Source organism: Lutra lutra, chromosome 8, assembly GCF_902655055.1.
Source record: "Lutra lutra chromosome 8, mLutLut1.2, whole genome shotgun sequence".
Classification (NCBI taxonomy): Eukaryota; Metazoa; Chordata; class Mammalia; order Carnivora; family Mustelidae; genus Lutra; species Lutra lutra.
This window is the reverse complement of record NC_062285.1, coordinates 32,578,572-32,603,465: the sequence shown is the minus strand read 5'-3', so window position 1 is coordinate 32,603,465 and position 24,894 is coordinate 32,578,572. Positions and strand designations below refer to the sequence as shown.

General features: G+C 41.3%; 1 protein-coding gene across 2 annotated transcripts in view; it reads right to left on the bottom strand.

Moving 5' to 3' along the window:
* Nucleotides 1-24,894, bottom strand: part of CCNY (cyclin Y) — a 318,012-nt gene that overhangs the window by 49,228 nt on the left and 243,890 nt on the right. For both annotated transcript variants that reach the window (XM_047739958.1, XM_047739957.1), the window contains one exon: nt 9,217-9,251. In XM_047739958.1, coding sequence (XP_047595914.1) covers nt 9,217-9,251 — 35 coding nt within the window. The remainder of the gene's footprint in view (nt 1-9,216; nt 9,252-24,894) is intronic.

Genomic DNA, 24,894 nt, shown 5'->3' with positions numbered 1-24,894 from the left:
ACTCTACAATGAGAAGTACCTTTTATCATTAAATTTCTGGCTGTGAGCAAAATCCAGAAATATAATCTTTTAGGCCTGACACCAACTGAAGTGGAGAGATTTCCCTGATAGCACTGAGGGCATGTGGTGCTGCCCCGGGCCTCCCAGTCCCTCAGGAGGCTTTTGCACAGCAACCAGCATAGGGTGTGTTTTTTGCCACCTGAGTTCCTTCTGCAGCTACAAAAGAAACAGAGGTTCATTTCTGAAATAACATTTTTCTATTACTTCATTTCTTAAATGCAATGGTATATACAGTCCACACTACATTTTCTGGGGTAGGGTGGGGTGGGAAATGAGCATATCCCAAAATGCTAGGCGTAAAGTAGGGTGGATGTTTATCCAATGTAGGTCTTAACATTTTTTACTTACAGAAAGACTCAAAAATAGGTTAGACTTGGGGCACCTGAGTGGCTCAGTTGTTAACTGTCTGCCTTCGGCTCAGATCATGATCCCAGGGTCCTGGGATCTAGCCCCATGTTGGGCTCCCTGCTCAGGGGGAAGCCTGCTTCTCCCTCTCCTGCTCACCCTGCTGTGTTCCTTTTCTCGCTTGCTCTCTATGTCAAATAAATACAAATCTTTAAAAAAATAAAAAAGGTTAGAATTGTCTCAGAATATAAGAAATTCAAGTTTCTTTCCCACTTCATTTGAGCTCACTCTTCTACATAATTAGGAAACTGTTGCAGAAGCTCAAATATGCACAATGCAAATGTTTAAGGGCCCACACATATCCTATCTCCACTGCCATTCATAACTATCCTGCAAGACAATTCTGGGAGGTAAGCAATAGCACTCCTCTTTTTGGGTGACAGAATCAAAGCGCTGTACCAAGTCATACAGGAACCGGGCATCACGAAGTGGCACTGTGTAGAACAATTAGACTTCAGGCCACCTAACTCCTAATAAAGTGTTCTTGCTACACCAACCTGTTCTGAAGCATCATCCGTTCAAAATTCCTAATGAATGCAGTTATAGTATATTGGTAAAAATGTTTCTGGTTCCAGAAGGTCATTTCTTCTCTTGGGAAAAGTTTAAAAAATAAAAGAAGGAAGTAAAGAAAAAAAATAAGAGTTGTGATTTGAAGAAAAAAATAAGAGTTGAGATATATTTTTCATAGAAGGAAAAAATAGTTAAAAACCAAAAGCAAGAAAATTGTTGATCAGAGTTTAAAACTGAATTCATAGGACTGCAGCTACAATATGAAAAGCCAAAGACTAACTACTCTGAAAAACAGTTCGGCAATTCCTCAAAATGTTAAATATAGAAAGGTCATATATCCCAGCAGTTCTACTCCAGGTATATGCCCAGGAGAAATGAAAATACATGTCCACACAAAAACCTGTACAAGAATGTCCACAGCAGCATTATTCCTAATAGCAAAAAGGTGGAAACCACTCAAATGTCCATCAACTGATGAACAGATAGATAAAATATGGCCGAGCCACATGATGGAACAGTATTTGCCATAAAAAGGAACAGATTTCTAACATAAACTAAGTCAATATGGATTCACCCTGAAAACATGCTAAAGAAAGAAGTCTGTCACAAAAGGCTACATAATGTATGATGAGATTTATATGAAATTTCCAGAAAAGACAAATCTGTAGAGGCAGGAAGCAGAGTAGTGGTTGCCAGGAGCTGGGGGGAGATGAAGAACAGAGAATGACTGCTAATGAATACAAGGTTTCTTTTTGGGGTAATGAGTACATTCTAAAAACTGACTGTGGTGATGGTTGCACAACTTTATGAATATACTAAAAACCATTAAATTGTATACTTTAAAAGGGTGAATTTTGTGGTATGTAAATTATATTTCAATAAAGTTTTTTTAAAATATATTTTTCATAGAAGGAAAAAATAGTTAAAAACCAAAAGCAAGAAAACACCTGATGGGATGGAATAGAACTGGAAATTAAAATATCAACAGGAATGATTTCTAAACGTCTCTTTGCTGTTTGCTGAATGGGCCAGTGAGAAACACTGATGTCCAGCAGCAAGTACATATGAAGTCTAGATCTGGGTTTCTAATAGTCTTGTCACCACAGCGGGGGAAAAAAAAAAAAAATCAGGGCTCCCTAGAGAAATGGCTGATTTCAGGGCTGACCCAGGGAGGTACAAGGTGAGCCTAAAATATCTTAGTGTGCCAAAAAGCAAGAGAGTGCTCAAAAAAAAAAAAAAAAAAAAAAAAAAAGCTGGGGCATGCCACAAGAACACAGAGCCAGTTTGAAAAGACTGCCACTAGACAAATCAAGGGAAATGTGAGCATCAAAATAATTAAGGACAAGAATGGCCATAAATCATTGAAAAAACAGAAATCCAGAACACTAAAGATGGATGGATGGTAGAATGGGGTGGATGGGAAGAAAGGGTTCCACTGAGAGCAGAATGATGACTGCCACATGGGAAGGAAGCAATGGAGCTAGAAAACAGCATTCTGCAACCAAAATATAAAGACTGGTTCAAGCAAGAATGATCAACAGAGGCTAAATCTGGGGTTGGAGATAGGCAGCAGGATATCTGTATGGCCAAAAGACTGCTTATTGGTTGGCAGGGGGAAGGCATTAAGTACTGGGTAGAGAATCTGGATAGCACCTGGCAGGGTGATCAAAATCAACATCACCAATGAAGTCAGAAAGATATCGTGTCTCCAGATTTGAGGCACTAAGAAGAGCAAGGGAGCATTCCATGAAGAATTCTGGCTGCAAATGCTTTCCTAAATCCTTCACTCAAATCCAAAATGAGAAGCATTTTGTTTAAAAAAAAAAAAAACTGGGGCACCTAGGTGGCCTAATCAGTTAAGCGTCTGACTCCTGGTTTCAGCTCAGGTCATAAGCTCCTGGGTCGGGTCGTGAGAATGAGTCCTGTGTTGGGCTCCATACTGAGTGGAGAGTCTGCTGGAAGCTTCCCTCCCTCTACCCCCTCCTGAAATCAATCAATCAATCAATCTATCTATCTTTTAAAAAACAACCAAACAAAAAAACGCCTGGCCCTGTATTCTTCAACAATGTCAGTGTCATGGAAGACAAAGAAAGGCTAAGGATCTCTCCAGATTAAAGGACACTGAGAGGGCATACTCATTAAATGCCATGCGTGATCCCGGATTGAAAGCAGTACCAGAGAAAAACATGCTACACAGGACATTATGAGGCCACTTAACACAGTTGGATTATGGACAGTTAATTAAATAGAATTCTACCAATGTTAAATTCTTGACTTTGATAACAATATTGTAGTTATACAGAGAATAGCCTTGTTCTTAGGAAATACACAGTGGAGTAGTAGGATGTAAAGGGAATGATGTACTCCCTAACATTTCAGAAGAAAATACATAGGCTAATGATCACAGGATGGGCAGAAAGTGAAAAAACACTGGCTTAAAAGTGGTAAATCTAGGTAAAGGGTATATAGGAATTTGTTGTACTATTATTATTACAACTTCTTTAAGTTTGAAATTTTTCCAGAAAAAGTTAAATATATACATGTGTAAAAAGTTCCATGTTTATATGACTACACATATAACTTTATGTAACATACATATATATAACAATGTTTATATAAAGTAAAAGAACAGACTGTAACGCAGAGATGCCAGGGTGGGAGCCTTGGCTTACAGGGTAAGGGGCAAGACAGTCTGCTTCTTAAAGGGCTTTTCTGGCCAACTCTATACTCTTTTTCAGCCTTCTATTTTTTCTTTGCTTTCTCTACTCTAGAAATCCCTAAGTGAGGTGATGAAATTGAAAGTGAGGTTAAGAGCAAAACGTGAAAAATAAAATGGTAGTAGTAAAGAGGGTGCCTGTCCAGCTTATGTAAGGAACAGCTATGCCCCATCTACCCTTAGTAAATGACAACAAAGGAACTGGGAAGTCACAGACTGAAATCATGTAAGAACAGCTCCTTCCACCCCTACAGGAGTGTCTAAACAATGTGAAAAACAGACAGCCATGGTCAAGAATTTGTGCTGGCTTATTCACAGATGAGATCTTAACAGCATATACAAAGACCAGGGTTTCAAATAGGGCAACTCCCAACCAACATTATTGCCCTGAATTTTCTAGGACAAATCCTAACACTGGTTCAGTGACTCCTTCACTTGTGTGTCTTAACAAGGACAATGTAGTTCTCAAAATGACCTGTGAAGGCACCAGAGAAGCAGTTTCACCTGTTAGTTATCCTGTACTTGCAGACCCCATCACATTTTACCAGCCACCCTTTATTTGTGCACGTAATGAGTGACCGAATGAAGAAAGTGAAGGGTGGGTGAGGAGGAAATAGGAAAGAAACAAGTGTTTCATAGACATAACCAAGACGCTTTAGGACCTGACACCTTATACCAACTTCTCATCTGTATCAACATTATCAGTGTGTACACCATTATCATTTCTTGATACTCTTTAAAAAAAAAACTGAGATAAAATAACAAAGTTATTGAAAGCCCCCTCTTTCAATATCCTGTGTCAAGCAGAGTGAGCGTGTGAAAACCAGAGTTAACTAAGCTTCCCTTAGTAAGCTGTGAAAATCCTATACGCTTGTATTACTACAACTTTCCTATAAATTTGAAATTATTTCAAAATATAGGTTGGATCTTTTAATCTTCCTGAACTTTTAAAATCTTACTGAGATTAAAATCTTAGTGAAGCTTTCTTCACACTGTCCAAGCATATTGTATTGATGCTAACATAGCATTTACTCAATAAATTTGTGTCCTATTACGAGCAAATTTCCCAAAGAGGCAAAGCAAGTTTTAGTTTTAGAAATTTCAGTTCCTGGATCAAACTCACTCCTCATTCTTGGACTTTTATGGCTTAACAGATGGAGACAATAATAGAATAGACACCGTTTGAGAAGGAATCTACTCCTATCCCACTCAACACTAGCTGGCAGAAATCAATTCAGAATTTAACTATTTAAGAAGACCATCAACTCTCTACACAGCAGTATCCCCAAATAAAGCTGAAGAGAATGTATTCCACCCTGATCTTTACAATTATGAAAACACTGTATCCAAAATTAAAATACCAGAAAGGCTTTCATCGGTTTTGGTACTAAACTTGGAAAATTAAACAGAATTTGTCTATATCCCAAGAGGCAGTAATAGTAATAACATTGACATATTTATATGGTGTTACAGTTAGTTTGCAAATCACCTTCTTTTCCATTATAACATTTGAGTTAGGTAGGCCAGGAATTATGCCCTATATTCTATAAGACATGAGAACTGTGACTTCCAGAGTTTTTCAAGGTCACCAAATCATCAGGTGCTTGAGGAAATCCTTTTGGCTCTAAGTCCAGGTAACAGTGTGACTATTGCTCAACTGATATGTAATACCCTATAGTTACTTTGTTCTTTCACAGTTTCTGGAACTATCACCTATCTCATTATTAAGATAAATACTGTAATTGTTTTTCATGAGACTAAAATAGTCCAGCCATTCAACTTCTGATACATTTTTTTTTAATTTCTCTTCTTTTTAACTTCTTAGAATGATCAATTCACTTAAAGTATGCTGTCACCAAGTGGCAAGAGGATGTCACAGAAAAATTAGGCCGAAGTAAAAGGTGTTAAGTTTTCCCTCAGTTTCAAGAGTGATTCTAGACCCCAGACACCTGCAAGTCCACTCACAATTATGAGAGAGATCTTAACATTTTAATTAAAAGATTCATTAAAATAACTAAACTTAAAGAAAAAGCAAAGCCAAAACTTTAGCAAATGTTGAATAAAGAACACACTTTAAACAAAGCTCTTAACGCAACCCTCTTTTAAAAACCTAAGTGTCTTTCATAATGTACTATATTTTCCTACAACTGCTAATACTAATTACATCTAAAACACAGATAGATGCTGAGTAGAACATTAATCTTTAAAATTCACCCAGACTTAACTATCAAAATACGTAGAGAGGTTTATCTTCAAATGGTTTCAAGCTTTAAAGCCTATAATAATTCTTTCAGAAACAGCCTCCTTTTACTTAATCTTTTATGTCTGTCTTGGCTCTTCTGAGACAGTTAAAGGCCCATCTCTTTTCCAGCCTGGGTGGCCTGGGTGGTGGTCCATTCTCAACTGATCTCTTCCCTGCATGACATTCCCAAAGTCTACTCCTGTTACTTGCTAAGGTGTTGCTACCTGGAAGCCAGAAAAGCCTAATTTCCCTCCAACTAGTGGAAGCTATTTCCCCACAGTCATCATTGCGTGGAGTAGAGCTGACCACCCCTGCTGTTCTAAAAATGGCTTATCTACAGCCACTGCTTTCCTTGTTGTTCAGCAGTAGCCTCTTCGTAGATTATCCTAGCAACATGCACTAAGTAGGTTCTTCAGAAACATGAAAGAGAAATTAAAGAAACAACATCCCTCACAGTAAAATAAATAAAAAATAAAGAGGTTTTATAAGCAAGGGCAAAGAATAACCATCATTCCACAGTTCAACAACCTTTAGTTAGGGCCCCTATTCAGAAATGAGTCCTACAAAAGAGCCTATAAAAATTTAATTATAAATGTCATCTCTAACTTTAGATAACTAAGCTTAACAAATTCCATCTAAATGGCAACTGGCATCATCCTCTGAGAAACATACAGGATGAGAGCTAAGAGGGAGTTCTGGGGCCAGACCACCTGGTTCCCAATCCTGGGTCCACTATTTATTTGGCTAACTTCTTTGTGCCTCGCTTTCCTCAACCATAAAATGGAAAGTATAAATTGTGCCTGCCCAGAATGGTTACTAAGTAGGTTCAATCAATTAGAACAGACCCTGGCAGAATCATGGTAAAGTACTCAAGAGACATGGTAAAGTACTCAGTTGCTGCTCCTGATCTGTCTAGTGCTCTAACTTGTAACTCCCCAGTGTCTCAAAACCTGAAAAGCACAGTTGGTTTATTAGCCTAATTGAATCTGCAGTAATTTCGCTCAAATTATATTCCAGTTGGTTGGAATGGCACATTCCAATGGCTCTTCCCAGCAGAGCCAGAACCAATATGCTATTTGGCAAAGAGGTCTGTTCACGAACTGGAGGGTCACGCTGTTACACAGTCATCTGTTATGGAAGATAGCACGGAGATGTTCTCTATGTAGGAACAAGTACAAAGAGCAGATTTCAACAACTATCTAATCCATATTCTCAGTCCAAGAGATATGTACTCAGTGTGTGCCAGGACTGTACACAACACAAAGTGTGAGGTTAGGTGGGAGAAAATATACAAACACATCTGCAGGTTAGCACGAGGAGAGTACATCTCTATCTCATTAGGCACAATCACAACAGCTGACATGGACGAACTCCTAGCCTCCTCTTTCTTCAAAATGCCTTTACTAGAGCTGCAATGCCAGGAAAGGTAAGTTGTCTGCAGTTTCAGCTCTTCTCTCTTCCTTGCAAGTTCCTCGTCAGATGCGCTAATGAGTTAGAAAGTACGCGAGAGCATCCCGCAGGCAAAGAAATGAAAAGTAAGGATTTATAAAATTAGCTCAAATCACTCAAATTTTTGTGTCTAGGTATATACTGCCTTTTAAAATAAGGTGTATGCTTCCCTTGCGACATAAATTTTAATTTCACAGATGCTTTATACAGTGACGCTTCAAAATTTGAGACGGCCAGGGAAGAGGTCACAAATGGTTTAAGAATACAATAAAAACTGGGGCGCCTGGGTGGTTCAGTGGGTTGAGCCGCTGCCTTCGGCTCAGGTCATGATCTCAGAGTCCTGGGATCGAGCCCCGCGTCGGGGTCTCTGCTCAGCGGGGAGCCTGCTTCCTCCTCTCTCTCTGCCTGCCTCTCTGCCTGCTTGTGATCTCTCTGTCAAATAAATAAATAAAATCTTTAAAAAAAAAAAAAAAGAATACAATAAAAACTAAAGATCCCTCTCTCTGGCCCTTCACACACCGTACAGGCATGTATATACTGACTCTGCCTAAGAAGATACTACTGATCTCCTAAGGGCCAAGCATGGAGCCCCTTTGAGAGTGTGGATCCGGCTTCTGAATTTCTTTTCAATTGCATTTTGTCCAGATTTCCAAAGGGCAGGGAAGGCAATATTATAGATTTAAGTCTCTTCAACACAGCTTTAGTACCAAATATTTCAAAATCCACAAATACTTAAAGGCAGACAGTCTAGAAATTCTCAGAAAAACCCCTCATTCTTCTTTTCATCTCTTTTTTTTTTTTTAAAGATTTTATTTATTTATTTGACAGAGAGAAATCACAAGTAGGCAGAGAGGCAGGCAGAGAGAGAGGAGGAAGCAGGCTCCCTGCTGAGCAGAAAGCCCGATGTGGGGCTCGAACCCAGGACCTGGGATCATGACCTGAGCCGAAGGCAGCGGCTTAACCCACTGAGCCACCCAGGCGCCCCTCATTCTTCTTTTCAATATGAGAATTTATAGCATACTTATTTTGGCAATTCACCTACTTCATCCTTCCATACCTCACGGAGACAGTTTTCTTTCCTAAATGAAGAGGCATATATTGAGAGGGAGAGCAAAGTGGCAGGTCTCCACACTCCTGAGGCGTGCAAGTTGGGGTGCCATGGGGTGGGGAGGTGTTGGTGGGAGGGCGGACAGAGCAGAGATGGAGCCAGCCAGCTGTCCCTGTTGCTCAAGGAAGAACAACAAAGTATCTCCAAGAGACACTTTATGCCCAGCCGGCAGGGGATAGAGACACTGCTTAGAACTGGCCAAAAGCCTAGAGCTGAATTTTTCAAATCCTTTTAAAACTAAAGTGTTACCAAGTTTATTCTTTTCACGAGCACCCAAAGAACAAAGAGACTCTACTGGACCTATTAAAGAGAAAGAAGCAAGAGTGTGTGGAGGCAGATAACCTCACAGAAACAAGTATGGGTTTATTCAAATAGAAGTGAGCTACAAGGAGAAAAATAGTAATTTGGGGGTGGGGTAGGAGAAGGAAAGAATAAGAAATTTAAAAGTGGCTTTCATTTGGACCTGTAGTGTGTGCTGTGGTACTGTTCACACACGCCTTCCCATGAACAGGAGCACTGTGGGTTTTCTGGGAAAAACACTTCGGACAGTGGAAATACCAAGCCACGCTTGTCCAATTATAAACCAAACTGAGCGTAAGTACATCACAGCATTCTTCACATTCTTCCACGTCTTGACAAAATACGTGAACCAACTGTACCTACTCCAGACATGGTGATTACACAGTATCATCATTATGAAGAACACAAGGAGACAGCTTCACTTACATGGTTAATGAAGAGACTCTTGCGTTTTTCTCTCACTGTGAAAACAAAAGATGCAACAGAAATGTTACACGCCTGCACGCCAACCCCCTGCAGGTTGCTGAGGACAGGGCCTCTGGTGTCACGGCCCCATCCTTCCACCAACCAATGCCCCCAGATGCTCCATTACCATATTTAAGACTACATGAGCTGCACAAGTGAGGATCCAAACTTGGCTAACAAAGCAAAATACACACCCACTTAAGTTACGGCACCCTAACAAAACAACTGCCCCCGCGATTAACGGAGCATAACAGCTTTCCAATAACTAAAAAGTACATTACATAGTGATTTCATAGAACTTGTATGCATCCATTAATTTAGAATGATTAACCAATAATAAGACTATTTCTAACCCCACCTGCCCCACAAAGGGATGGGTGAAATATAAAAATATAACAATGTATTGTTAATATATTAACATTGAAATATAAAAAAAAAAACAATAACACCTGCAACCACATGAAGACACAAGACAGGTAATGTACATCAGAAGTGTTATTCACTGCAGAAACCGATTATGCTCCAGGCTGGGGGCTAATGAATAAAACCAGGCTTCTGCTGTCCACGAGCCCTTCCAGGGGGGCATCTGCTGTACCTTCTCCCGCTCATGAAGGCTCATGAAGGACTCATAATAAAAAATACTGCCCTGGGGCACCTGGGTGGCTCAGTGGGTTAGGCCGCTGCCTTCAGCTCGGGTCGTGATCTCAGGGTCCTGGGATCGAGCCCCGCGTCGGGCTCTGCTCAGTGGGGAGCCTGCTTCCTCCTCTCTCTCTGCCTGCCTCTCTGCCTACTTGTGATTTCTCTCTGTCAAATAAATAAATAAAATCTTTAAAAAAAAAAAAAATACTGCCCTGTCTATGACTTCTCCTATTACTGTCTGCATCATGGCTCAGCCTTTCCCACACAGACCTTCGTGTTTCCCAAAACAGGTGTCCTTAGCCCCAAAGATGTAGAAGAGTGACAGGGAACCCAGAGCATTATTGAAATACCCTAATATCATTGAGTTTTGCCTCTTTTTTCCTGAACACTCACTTTTGAGGGTAGATACTAGTCAGCTGACACGTTTATCAAGTAGGTCACTGTAGAAGATATGAAGGATAGGTTTCAAAGAGATGACATCCTCGGTCCCCAGGAATCACTAATGCTACCTCAGGGTATTCTAAACATACAAACAGCATAAAAATCGAGCTCCTCTGAGGAGGACTTCTTTTCTCGGCAGTCCATGACCCAAGGCGATTCAACAGTTTTCAAAAGCCCTCCAGCTGATCAGACTGAGGGGCTAGGGAAACGTTTTCCTAAGTTTACGTTCTGTTCTTCAATTCACAAGGAAACATTTTGCTTTTCCTTAGAAGTCTTACCATCTCTGGAATGAAAGCTGCCCCTCTTGCTATCTCAGAGATGGTTGAGGTACAAAGCAAAAACCAGCCTGAGGATACTGCTGAGAGAAGGTGTCTCGACCTGGTCATCAGACGGATTCAGCTGCAGGCCACATGCACTGCACACAGACTGGGGGCCGCCTAGCCACACTGAAGGCCAGACCAGCACCCAGCACCCAGACCAAAGGCAGCATAAAACAGCAGCAGACTGTGTCTGCTATTCACACTGTGGAGGATGCAAGATTTCTTTTGACCTAATTCCAAATAAGCATCATCCACATGTGAACCATAACAAAAGAAAAATGAGAGTCTGGCAGAAGCACTGGGTTTTAACTTCCTGGCATACGTAGTTTGCGTGCATGCACGTGTTCTGTGCATGTGTGTGTGCACACGTGCATCTTTTCCTTAAATTAATTCAATACTGAATTATCATGCATCTATTCAAGGTTGCTCTACCACATGGGGGGTACGATGACATTTCCATGCTGGTTTCCCATTGCCTGAAGGGATCTGGAAACACTTTCTACACAGGCAGTAGACCTCACAGGATTTCTAGCGAATTCTGTAGGTGACAGTCCTTCCTAGAACATCCCAGAAATAGGTTTGTGCAGAGGCTTTGTGTCTCCCAATTATGGGAACTGCCTCCAAGGTCACCTTAATGCCCCATATCACCCAACCTCCAACAGATAAAATATATCCATGCCTCAAAGAATATTAAAAGTTCTTATATATGGGTACTACTGAAAAAATAAGCATTATTCAGAAATAGAAGGAGAGGGTTGAAAATCAGAATCTTCAATAGTATGGACTGAAAGTTTTAATAAGAAAGTTTATAACAAAAAAAATAAAGACAAACCACCCAAAGCAAGTATACTATCTTGTACCTCTCCTACAAAACTAAGTCTCAGGGAAAAATCAGGCCATTTCCATGAAGCCCACTGGTTCCAATTAAAGAGTAAAAAACAAAATTCCCTAAAACATTATAAAATACCTAAGGATAAGGTATCCAAATCTATTGCAGAGTATCTTAGGCACTCACTGTTTTTATACAGTAAATACCTCTACCTTATCCTATTTCACTTAGATCAACTGAGTCTGCGGATTCTAATCTGAAGTCTGGGTTCATGGGATTATTTTGTATTCTTTATTATTGTGTAATGACACTCCTAAGCAGGCCTTTGTCTACATGGTATCTGAAAGGCTTTTCCACACATGCATCCCTATGACTGACTTCCTTGTGGAGTGTCTCCTGAATCCCCAAACCAACTGCCAGTCCCGACACAAACAAAAACAATTCCAATATCCATGCTTATACTAGGTGACCCTGACCGTAACTGCCTGGATCCAAGTAGATACCCATTCCTAACAGGGTGAATTCTCTCTCTTAGGAATCTGGAGATGCTAGTTCCTCACTGCTAGCACCTCATCTGAAGATATGGGGTGGGTGGGATGAAGTGCATCTCCTTCTACGCAGAAAACAGTTAACACAGAAGGTCTGACTGCCATCCCTGAAATGGCCTGTTTGCAAGGGAGGCCCTAGGCTGATGTCTGGGAATATGGATTTGGGGAGGGTTCCTACCATTCCCTAACCGATAAAAGTGGCTCACTCTACTTACATTGTGCAAACAATATAGTTTATGCTAAACACCTGCTTCCCTCCTGGGAATCTAATTTTGGTACATATTGGCAGAGTTTGCCTATTTAAACCAGTCCTCAGTGAAAATCCTGGGCTCTGGGTCTCTAAGGAGCTTCCCTGGCTGGCGCATATCACGGACTGTCGCTGGGGAAACTTAGTGCATCCTGCACGATTCTAGCTGGAGAGGACTCTTGGAAGTCTGTGCCTGGTTTCCTCTGGACTTCGCCCATGCACCTTTTTCTTGTACTGATTTTGCTTTGTATGTATTCTTCGTAATAAGCCACAGCCATCAATACGACTATATTTTGAGGGCTATCGCTCCTCCTGTTGAGTCATCACCCCTGGGCAGGGGAGGGAGGCTGTCTTGAGGATCTCCAACGCAGCTGCCATGCAGAGAAGAATGGAGGGCAGGAGGGTGAGGAGGAGAAGGCAGGTGCTTCCTTATTCCTAATGGCTTTTTAGTCCTTACTTCCAATAACTTAATAAGGTTTCTCAGATACCCTGGTGCCCTTACAACTAATTGTTCCTTTTCCCCTAAGCTAGTAGGAACCAGGACTAAGACACTTCCAGAGGAGAAAAAAAGTAGGTGGAATCTCTTACACTGCAAATACCAAAAAAGATGAATTATATTGCTTAAATCTAAATCTGTCTTTAAAATAAATTTGAAACTACTGAGGCCATTTAGTCAGCTCTGAAATTCAAATGGCTTTTACCCGTTTTGTTATATGTAATAAACAATATATGTAAGCAATATACCAATTCATTTCTGATATTAGCTTTAATCATTTTTAAACCTGGATATTTTGAGTTCTAATAACGTATCAATCAAATTTCTCTGGAGTTTTCAGAGCTTCTATATAACTGAGTGACTAATACATTTTGCTTTGTTGGGAAAACAGACAATAAACTGATGTGGATCATACATCTCCCTCTCCTGGAAAAGGAGTAACAGCTCTCTCTCCTTAGGATCCCATTCATGATAGTTTGGTAGGAGAATTTTTAATTAGCTATTGAAATAACTCCATAATGACTGAAACAGAGAATGTATTTAAGGCTTTAAAAATAAGCCATCTAAAATGAACAAAAAAACACTACTGTTAACATTAAGTCTTCTCCAGATAAAATGAGAAAATGGCAGTGTTTGCCATCTGAGGAAACCAAAATTTCACTTAGGTTGACACATGACATCCTCTTATCACAATGTCATAGAAGCAAAATTTCTTTACTTTTAAAAAATACAACTTTCTAAAAAAACAACAACAAAAACCAAGCAACCTGCCTAATTACTGAGGATTTGTTAACAATCTAAATGCAATTACAGCTAACCTCTTTTACAGACAGGCATTTAAAAAATTATCTTGGTTTCCCCTGTTCCATCTCTAAAATAGACTTTCCAATGACTGGCATCAGCCACTATCTGACACAAAATGAGGGGACTAAAACAGGCAATCCAACATCCTTCCTTTGAAAATGAGGAAGTGGGGTGCCTGGGTGGTTCAGTGGGTTAAAACCTCTGCCTTCAGCTCAGGTCATGATCCCAGGGTCCTGGGATCCAGCCCCGCATCAGCAGGGAGCCTGCTTCCTCCTCTCTCTGCCTGCCTCTCTGCATACTTGTGATCTCTGTCTGTCAAATAAATAAATAAATTCATAAAAAAAAAAAAAAAAAAAAAAAGTTAAAATGAGGAAGTAGCCCATGCAGTCCCAGGCAAGGAGTGACCAAAATGGGCAAGACTAGGGATGGCTTGCCGGGTTTCCCAGACTCCATCCTCTGCTATAGCCTCCCTCCAAGGGCAGTGTGGCCACTGCCTGGAACCTGCATGAAATGAATTCCATCTGACAACAGATAATTGGGATCCTGTATGAACAGAGCTAAGCTGCTTCACAAAGAAAACCTACTTAGCTTATTAAAGTGGGAGGCCTTGACAGCAATATAAAGAATTCTAGAATTGGTTTTGAGATGTAAAGGTGATTGCTGGGATAGCAGAGTCAACCGGGACCACTAAAGTCTGGTTCAAAAGAAGAGGTGTTCTTTCCCTTTCTTTTTTCCGGTGTGTGAACACCATACAGCTTTAGGCAATCAAAGGATTATATTAATTTTTCTTATAATCTGTTTGAGATTACCACACAATTTCCACAGTTTTCAATAATTCAGTGAATTCAATTATTCAGTTAATTCAAAACACAACCATTGAGTCCCATTAGGGAACACAGCTCAGAGGCAAATGCAAAAATATTCTGAGGTCCCAACCTGTCTAAGCTCCCAGCTTCACAGGGCTGTAAGTCATGAACACCAGTGACCGGGACACAGGTTTGTACAGTGTAGGAACACATTCACCCCACACCAATGGGCCCCGTACGAGGTGTCCTGATGACGTCACTACCCCACGAGGCACCTCTCCTGCACTGCAGGAGGGCAGCTTCTCCCAAGAACTCCAGCCCACTCTGAATTATCCTGGACCTGCATTCATTTCTAAATCTGGGCACAGAGGAAGGGGATATTCTGAACATTTAAAGTGAAATCTAACTAAGCAAAGCAGATGAAACAAAAATGAAAAGATAAGAAAAGTTGCAAAGACATTTAGGGCAGATCAGTCGTGGAGAGCAGCAGATTCCAGAGAACAGAACAGGTGGCAGAAGTAGGTACAGGCATATGGAGAAAACCATTCAAAGATCAAGTGTCCATCTAATAAATTGCCAACTAACTTTAGATGTTTTCCGTTCACCTTGGTGAACACCAAGAGTCTTCTTACTCAGAAGCACAGAAACCTAAATCAAGTAGATTCTTTGAGAACTTCGCTGATTATAAGAGAAATGCATGCTTACTATAAAAAATACTGGAAAATACTGAGCAGTATAAGGAAAAAGATACAAATAAAATTTAAATTAGGAAAATACAGAGAAACATAAAGAAAAAATATATAATTCAACAACCCAGAGATAACTGAGTATTTTAGTGTATATCCTCTCAAAGGGAGTCTTTTCCCTACGCATATGTACACAGATGTGTTATATGCCCTTTTGCATTTTAATATATTAAGATATAAACATGCAAATATACATGTGCACATATACAAGCACATAAAGAGAAATGCTACCCACTCTTCTATTGTTATGTTAGCAGTGTCATTGGTTGTACAACGATTCTTTAACACATAAGGGTATTAATCCTTTGTCATATGTACTACAGTATTATTCCCATTTAATAGATTAATTTTTAGGATGCATTTTGACATAAGTTTTCATTTTTAGGCAATTTTTCCTATTGGTCCTATAAGCATACATGCCCCCTTCCCCATTCTGAGAATAATATTCACTCATACTGTTTCTAAATATTTATAATTATATTCACCACAGTTAACCTACAACTAGCCAACCCATCAGAAATCCACTTTGGCACATGGTGAAAAGTTATCACTTGATTTTTTTTAAGGTGACATTCAGAATGCTCTCTATACTTTTATAAAGAACTGCTGTCAAATGTTGGTTGCTACCATTTCAGATCTGACCTATTTCTGGTTTGCTTCCAAGGCGTGTGGAAGCAACTCTTAAATGAGAGGGTTTCTCTATCAAGAAACATGGACAGAAGACAATGGGTCTGGGCACAGCAGAGCCCAGAGGCCATTCTTTCCTCTTCCACTGGTCGGCGTCACATCTCCCCCCAGTCAGACCCAGGGTTCAGTGTGAAGTGCTGCAGTCGGCATAAAGAAAGACCCATACCTCAGAGACCGAGGTCAGGGAAGAGCCTCAGTCCAAGAAAGCAAATGAGTACTTCCACCCCAGAATAAGGACTGCACTTACTGAGAGCCTTTGCTGTCTTAGATTCTGCGCCCAGAGCTCTGACAGATTACATAGCTGGTCTTCCTGACAATGTCATGAGGAGGCACTAACTCTAGTCTACTGTGGTTCAGGAACACCACGCGGATCAGGTGGAATCATATAGACTGTGAGGGATGCAGGATCAAAGCTCCAACAGGTTGATTCGGAAGGGTGTGCTTTAATACATGACTATCCTAGGGCACCTCGGTGGCTCAGTGGGTTAAAGCCTCTCCCTTCGGCAGGGTCCTAGGATCGAGCCCCAAATCAGGCTCTCTGGTCAGCGGGGAGCCTGCTTCCCACCCTCTCTCTGCCTGCCTCTCTGCCTGCTTGTGATCTCTCTCTCTGTCAAATAAATAAATAAGATTAAAAAAAAAATACATGACTATCTTCAGGAAATCTTTCCAAGGCATTAGTTGTTCTTACATGGTGACTGACTCAGACTTCTCAATGAAATTCAGTTGCTTCCCTGATTTCGCAGAGGAGCTGACCACAGACATCAACCGTGTAAGGTAGGCTATAGACATGAGACACTGTGAAAAGTAGAAGGGAGACTGAAAGTCCGCACAGTTTAAAAAGGGGACTTGAGGGGCGCCTGGGTGGCTCAGTGGGTTAAAGCCTCTGCCTTCGGCTCGGGTCATGATCCCAGGGTCCTGGGATCGAGCCCCACGTCGGGCTCTCTGCTCTGCAGGGAGCCTGCTTCCTCCTCCCTCTCTCTCTGCCTGCCTCTCTGGCTACTTGTGATCTCTGTCAAATAAATAAATAAAATCTTTAAAAAAAAAAAAAGGGGGACTTGAAAGAAGCTGCAGAAAAGTAAGAGTTTATCACTCCAAGTACCAAACCAGAGGGTGCTAGCGAACAGCAGAACACAGCTGTGGTGGAGAGGACAAAAAGCCCTGCCCTCACCTGCCCCCCACTCCCAGCGGCAGGGTGGGAGTGGGATGAATGACTACCCCAAGCCTTGCCTCTGGGTTTCTGCTCACTGAGCAGTTTTCTGACAACTTAAACTGAGAAAGCATAGGTCAAGAGAGACAACAGAATGCAAGACACATTGAGGAAAAACTGATATCCTGGGTCTCATTTGATTTCAGTAGAGTCTATACTGTGCAAGCAGCTTCTTCCAGAATAGAAGGCTCAAGGGATCAGACACTGGGGCAAGGCAATGCTTCCAAGAAAAGTGGGCCACAGAGCCCAAAAAAGACCTCCCTGGACCATTTAATTTACAGGGCTTAGCATGGCCAAGAGACCCTCCAACACCCCGCCTTGTGCAGCTCAATAGATGACTGCAGAGACAGGAGAGCTGTCCTGAGGGTGGGATGGCCACGTCAAGCTCAGACCTGGGAGAGGGAAGTCCAAATACACTGCCCGGGCCTCAAAAACCTATATCCCTACGTTGCAGCATAAACTAGAAAGCCACCTTGTCAGATAGACTGTCACGATGCCCCAGCATGTCTGCCCAAGAGTGACTCCATGCCTTCACTCTTTTATTACTTCATTCATTCAATCCATTTTCTTTTTAAGTTTCTAAGATGTGCTAGCCTCTGTGCTTGGTACAGAGAATGCAAAATGAGGAAAACAGTCCCTATATAAAGCAACATGGAATTTAGTGGCTACATTCACCCACTATTTCTTTACTTACAAACCATAAAAAAATGAACTCCACAAGAGAGGAGGTCTATACAAACTGCGTTGAATTTAATGCCACTGATTTTATTCTATTTGCCCACTTAGGAAGGAAAAAAAGCTGCCAATTAAATGTTGAGAAGCCATTGCCTGTCTTGATTTCAGAGATATTATAGGTGGGGAACAGTCTATCAGAATGGATGAAATGTGGGGAATCTGGGGAAGTACCACCTAAGAGGCAGACTCTGGGCTGGCACAGGCAATAAGGAAGAGCACTGACGATAAGGTTGGTGCATCAGCTGCAGTGTGACAGAGCAGAGGCCTGGCCTTTCAGGACCGGGAGCAACTCAGGACTGTGGGAGCACACAGCAGGAGGCAGGGGAGGACTGGCAGGGAAGGCTTAGAAAGGATCCAAGGGAATGGCTTCACGCCACGCCTAGGGTTCACTGTCCCTTGTGGGTGAGCGGAAACCACTGGAGAAGGACAGTTTGAGCAGGAGGGGTGCTAGTTGACTTGTGTTTCACAATGTTCCTTCTGGTAGCAAAGTGGAGGAAAAGTAAGAACAGAGTTGGAAGCAGGAAGGTAGAAAAGGGCCCGTGGTTACAGACCAAGTGAGGGAATATGAGCTGAGAGTCATGACAACGGAGGAAGGGATACCAAGCATATAGGGGAGAGATGGGACCTAAGACATTAATCACAGGACTCCTGGGCTGCTGGCCGGGGACCCAGAAATCCTTAAAATACGGGATGAGGAAGTAGACAGGAGAGGAAAGATGGCGGCTTCCAATTTAGACATAACAGTCCTGAGGGATTAGTGGGACTGCCATATGGAATGTCTCTCAGGCAGTGGGAGTTACGCATCTGCAATACCTAGCCACAGTGCCAAGGCAGGGGATAGCTTCTCCTTGCCTGAGGTCCTGGGGCGGAATGGCTCAGGGGAGTCCCAGATGTCAGCGCTAAGGGACTCAAGTACCTGTTAACAGGTACAAAAGCAGAGATTGTGGGCACTGACTGACTGCTTACTGTGTGTAAGGTCAAGACATCTCCCTATTGCCTCACGACAATGATCTACTAATATGACAGTTATGATCGCTGTCCATTTACAGGAAATTATGACCCAGGAGATCACATAACTATAAAGCTAACTAATGGCACTCAAGAGCCTCAGGTCAGTCCCAGAGCCCTGGTTACCAAACTAGAGACCAAAGAATGATTCCCTTGCAAGAAGGGGTTCACCACAGGCTAAAGATAATCACAGTCAGCCTACTTATGAAATGACCTTCCACTACTCTGGACTTCTGATATTTCTTGGGCATCTAACCCCTCAGACCAGAAGGAAAAGATAAGGTAAGGCAATCCTAGTTTTCATCATTCTTTCCCTCAAAATGATCTTGTCAACAGATAATTCAGGGCTGGATTAGAGCAGCAGTCTTGAAAGTAGGTTTCAAAGAATTGCTGAACATGGCTGAGGTGTGAGGCAGTGGCTCCATGCCCCCCCTTTTCCTTCACAGTTACCTTTCTCCCACTTCTCAGAAAAAGGCATGCCAACCCACCCCTGGACATGCATGAGGCTGACATGAAAGACCTATCCCAGGGCACCATAGGGGCAAAAAAGACCCCGGGGGTGAGGCTGCTGCCTTTATTCCAGGTTTCATAACCTGCAGCACAGCCTGGAATCTGCCCTGTCCTGTGGCCATTTCTACTAGGGGCACAGTGAGGACTTCTGGCTCTCACTCTACAGCTATCACACATGTTTGACAGTTCCTACTAGCACCATGCCTCCTCAGTGCTTAGACTCCGTCAAAAAGACAGGCTCTGAGGGAGAGACCCAGGGGAGCACAGGGATGAGCATAAAGGTACAGCAGACAGCTGGCAAGGCACATACTTCGTCCTACCTGGCTGGCCATCTGTCGTGATCATAGAGAGTGAAGGTGGTCACGCGCATGTGTACTGACACGTGACATGAACTGAAAAGAAATTAAATCAGACCACTTCTGATAGAAAGTGAGTCTGATTTGACTGACTTGCTTGACAATGATGTCTAGCTTTGCCATCAAGGTCACATGAAGGACATACAACATCCTGACAAAAATATATTTAAATCAAAAGAGAAGCTAAAAAAACAATAGTTCAGAGGGAAAAGGACAGCTGGGGAATCTTTCATTCCACATATATTAGAGTTCCATGCATAGAGATGTAAATGTGAGAAAGGCATGCAATAAATTAAAACCATAAAGTAAAGATCACTCCTTCTTTCGAGGGGTATACAGAATGCAATGAGGTCAAAGGAATCAGAAAAGGTGTTCTGAAATGAATCACAGATTTATTTTCCCAAGGCTCCTGAATGCACCAGGTTTAATCCGGTGCCACCAAATGGAAATGCTGTTCTTTAACAGCAGATATAATTAAAAGTCATTTGTATGTCTGGCAAAGTCTTTTTGGTATACTTCCCAGAAACTATAGAAGTGAGAAGCTTCTCTCAGGGTGAGAAGCTCTTTTGCAAATCAAAGGATTTCAATTCCTTTCTGTCAACAAAGCAGAAGTAGAACAAGAATGTCATTCCGATCAAAATTCCACCGGTGTTTTTTTCAAAGAGCTGGAGCAAATAATCCTAAAATTTGTATGGAATCAGAAGAGACCCCGAATCACTAAGGAAATGTTGAAAAACAAAAATAAAACTGAGGGCATCACATTACCTGATTTCAAGCTTTACTACAAAGCCGTGATCACCAAGACAGCATGGTACTGGCATAAAAACAGACACATAGACCAGTGGAACAGAGTAGAGAGCCCAGATATGGACCCTCAACTCTATGATCAAATAATCTTCGACAAAACAGGAAAAAATATACAGTGGAAAAAAGACAGTCTCTTCAATAAATGGTGCTGGGAAAACTGGACAGCTATATGCAGAAGAATGAAACTCGACCATTCTCTTACACCGTACACAAAGATAAACTCAAAATGGATAAAAGACCTCAACGTGAGACAGGAATCCATCAGAATCCTAGAGGAGAACATAGGCAGTAACCTCTTCGATATCAGCCACAGCAACTTCTTTCAAGATATGTCTCCAAAGGCAAAGGAAACAAAAGCGAAGATGAACTTTTGGGACTTCATCAAGATCAAAAGCTTCTGCACAGCAAAGGAAACAGTCAACAAAACAAAGAGGCAACCTACGGAATGGGAGAAGATATTTGCAAATGACAGTACAGACAAAAGGTTGATATCCAGGATCTATAAAGAACTCCTGAAACTCAACACACACAAAACAGACAATCATATCAAAAAATGGGCAGAAGATATGAACAGACACTTCTCCAATGAAGACATACAAATGACTATCAGACACATGAAAAAATGTTCATCATCACTAGTCATCAGGAAGATTCAAATTAAAACCACATTGAGATACCACCTTACACCAGCTAGAATGGCCAAAATTAGCAAGACAGGAAACAACATGTGTTGGAGAGGATGTGGAGAAAGGGGAACTCTCTTACACTGTTGGTGGGAATGCAAGTTGGTGCAGCCACTTTGGAGAACAGTGTGGAGATGCCTCAAGAAATTAAAAATAGAGCTTCCCTATGACCCTGCCATTGCACTACTGGGTATTTACCCCAAAGATACAGATGTAGTGAAAAGAAGGGCCATCTGTACCCCAATGTTTATAGCAGCAATGGCTACGGTCGCCAAACTGTGGAAAGAACCAAGATGCCCTTCAATGGACGAATGGATAAGGAAGATGTGGTCCATATACACTATGAAGTATTATGCCTCCATCAGAAAGGATGAATACCCAACTTTTGTAGCAACATGGACGGGACCAGAAGGGATTATGCTGAGTGAAATAAGTCAAGCAGAGAAAGTCAATTATCATATGGTTTCACTTATTTGTGGAGCATAACAAGTAGCATGGAGGACAAGGGGAGATGGAGAGGAGAAGGGAGTTGAGGGAAATTGGAAGGGGAGGTGAACCATGAGAGACTATGGACTCTAAAAAAGAATCTGAGGGTTTTGAAGCGGCGGGGGGGTGGGAGGTTGGGGGATCCAGGTGGTGGTTATTGGAGAGGGCACGGATTGCATGGAGCACTGGGTGTGGTGCAAAAATAGTGAATACTGTTACGCTGAAAAAATAAAAAATTTTTAAAAAAAGAATGAATTGTAGCTCATCATTAGGGAATGGATTTGGATGATAAATCCATTGGAGATTTTTTGACATATGAATCAGATGAAATAGAATTTAGTGATATTACTATAATAAATCTCCTATTCCCATGTAGGTAGCTATATGAACAAAGTTCCTCAGCATTTACATCTATAAAAACAAGGAATTTGATGTTGACTAGCACCTCATTCCAGTAACATGTAATATTCAGCCATAGAGGGGCGCCTGGGTGGCTCAGTGGTTAAAGCCTCTGCCTTTGGCTCGGGTCATGATCTCAGGGTCCTGGGATCGAGCCTCACATGGGGCTCTCTGCTCAGCAGGGAGCCTGCCTCCTCCTCCTCTCTCTTTCTGCCTACTTGTGATCTGTCTGTCAAATAAATAAAAATCTGAAAAAAAAAAATTCAGCCACAGAAGCATCCAGTAAGAAATGTTTTTCTAAAAATTACTCCACTTCTCTGTTGACTAATTATCCATTAAAATCTTAATATGTTTGTGTTGTTTTGATCAACTGAGGGTTAATGATAATAATAATGATTTATCAATCCAGAATTTACTTTTAACATTTAGAGATTTATAATTGTAAGAAATAAAAATTAAATTAAACTTAGATCCATATTTTCATAAAATGGAAGTATGATGGTATGACAAATGACTTAGAAATATATTACATTAGGATAAAATTCTATAGAGAAAATGACATGGAAATACAAGTTCAAGATGAAAAAGAAATCATATGAAATTTCCAACTGTTAAAAATGAGTTGTTCATACATTTTTAAATGATTCATGGTGGATTACTAAATCACTAAGATATTGAGATAATATTTGAAACATCTTTTTAAAGATGGATACTTTCATCTTTAAATGTCCATATTTAAAATACATCAAAAACTACATCCTTTGATAAGTGAAAAATTTTTATAGTCAACATAAAAATGTTCAAAGGAGCTCATAGTTTTCGAAATTATTTTCCATGGTATGTAAGTAAAGGAAAAAAAGAATGAAAACCACTGGTGTAAGAGCTTTGGGGTTCTATGGATTCTTCCATATCTAACAGCAAAAATATTCTCTATGGAACCTGATAGACTCTAAGGGAGATGCAGAGAGTGATAGGGACATGGAGAAAAGGGCACGACAGAGCACAGTGCATACAATGGTGATAAAAAGAGCCGGGACATGTAGGAAAGGGGATGACAGAAAGGTCATGGGAACACTCAGATGGAAGAGATTCCTGGCAGGGCACAGGGGTCAGCTGCTTCTAAATGCCAGATAAAAAGAGTACAAAAAGGTTGGTCCCCTCGTGATAGAGAAGTTCAACACTGCCCAGGAACAAAAACATGACCCTGAACAAAGGAAGGCCACAAAACATTTTTTTCAATTTCAGTATTTCTGAAAGAATGTGCAAAGAAAACCAGGGATCATATTTTTATTTCTGAATTTCAACACTTCTGCTTTGGCTTTAAGTCACTCAAGAGACATTGGTTTTCATTCCTTTAATTATTTCAAGAAATTCTTGAACACACAGATTACACATACACACACACACAAACACAGACACTTAAGTTCTTATTTTTGTCCAAATTCTTTTTTAAGATAAAGAACGTCTAAAAACCATACCAGTTAAAAAAGATGTGGTTTGGCTGCTTTCTCCTAGTACTTAAGAGTAGGCTCTCATGTCTTCGAAAACAATGAATTAAAATAGTATAGAAAAGGAAAAAGCACTAGGAACTATAATTCTTCTCCACAAGCCAAAATGATAGCATGAAAAGCCAAGGCAGGCTAAGCAAACTAATTTTTCTCTCACCTGGCAACCCCACCCAGTCCTGAAAGGAACATTTGGTCCCTTCTTTGTTGAGTGGCTCTCAAACAAAGATTCTGCAATGACATCCCACTTGTGTGAAGAAGAGACTGAGAGAGCAGTCAGTCTGACTTTGGACAGAATATCCCTAACTTCAGCCAGCTGGCACAGTTCTAATTAGGCAAGCACTCTATTATCATTCTGTTATGGTAAAGTTTCCAGTCTCCTTCTGAACACTGAGGAAAAGGATCCAAGGACATCCTAAATCTCTGACATCAGAGGGAAAAGGAACTTAGTAGGTTCTAATTTAACTCCTAGTGACTTAATACAGGTATCAGCTAGAGCAGAATAATGAACAGTTGGCCCATGGGGAGCATGGCAGATAGTGTGTGTTTATCAGACCATCAAGTGCTGGAGAAGGAATGAGGATGATGGGTCTGCAGAGTGGAGAGGGGCAAAGGCCGAAGAGCACCTGGCTGTGGCCCCAGGCAGGAGCTGCCCCCATAGAGAACTGCCATCACCCCACCAACAGCCTCCTACCCAAAACCTAGTGCAAACTACTGAAGGAGTCCATCACCCTGAGAAGAGAGGGAAGATCACCAAATTCGAAAGAAAGGAATCTAAAAGGTGCTGTGTGCCTTATAATCTGGGATTGTAACATTTCTTCCAAAAATTGAAATTAAATAAAATAAATTGGTGTGGGTGGGACCCACAATTTTGGACTGCTCTAACGCTCTTAGACATATGGTCTTGTAAAGAAAATATAAGTCTGTGGAAGCAACGAATGATCACAAGTAAATCAAAAATATCTTGTGGCTTTGTCATTTTTTTCCTTCTTTCAATCACCTAAGTTAAATATCCTCGGTACCAGGCAGAGCAAGGCACAGGAGATACTGAGATCCATGATCACTTGCTCTCTAGGAGCTAGTTGTCAACACAGACAAGAAAATAGTTCTAAATACCACAATACGGTTCAGACCATGAAGAAAGCGTTCGTAGATAGAGCGGAAACCCACCAAAGGCCCAGTTAACTGAGCCTGAGGGATGAGGAGAGGTGATAGCTGAAATGAGGCTTAGAGACTGGAGGAATGAGCTGTGTAGAAGACAGAAGGGGAAATGCAGGTCAGTGCAAAGGCACAGGAGGCCACGTGGCACACCAGGGGAACTGCAAGGGATTCCATACAGCGGAAGCCCGGAGATGCAAAAGAAGAAAGTGGGCTGAGAAA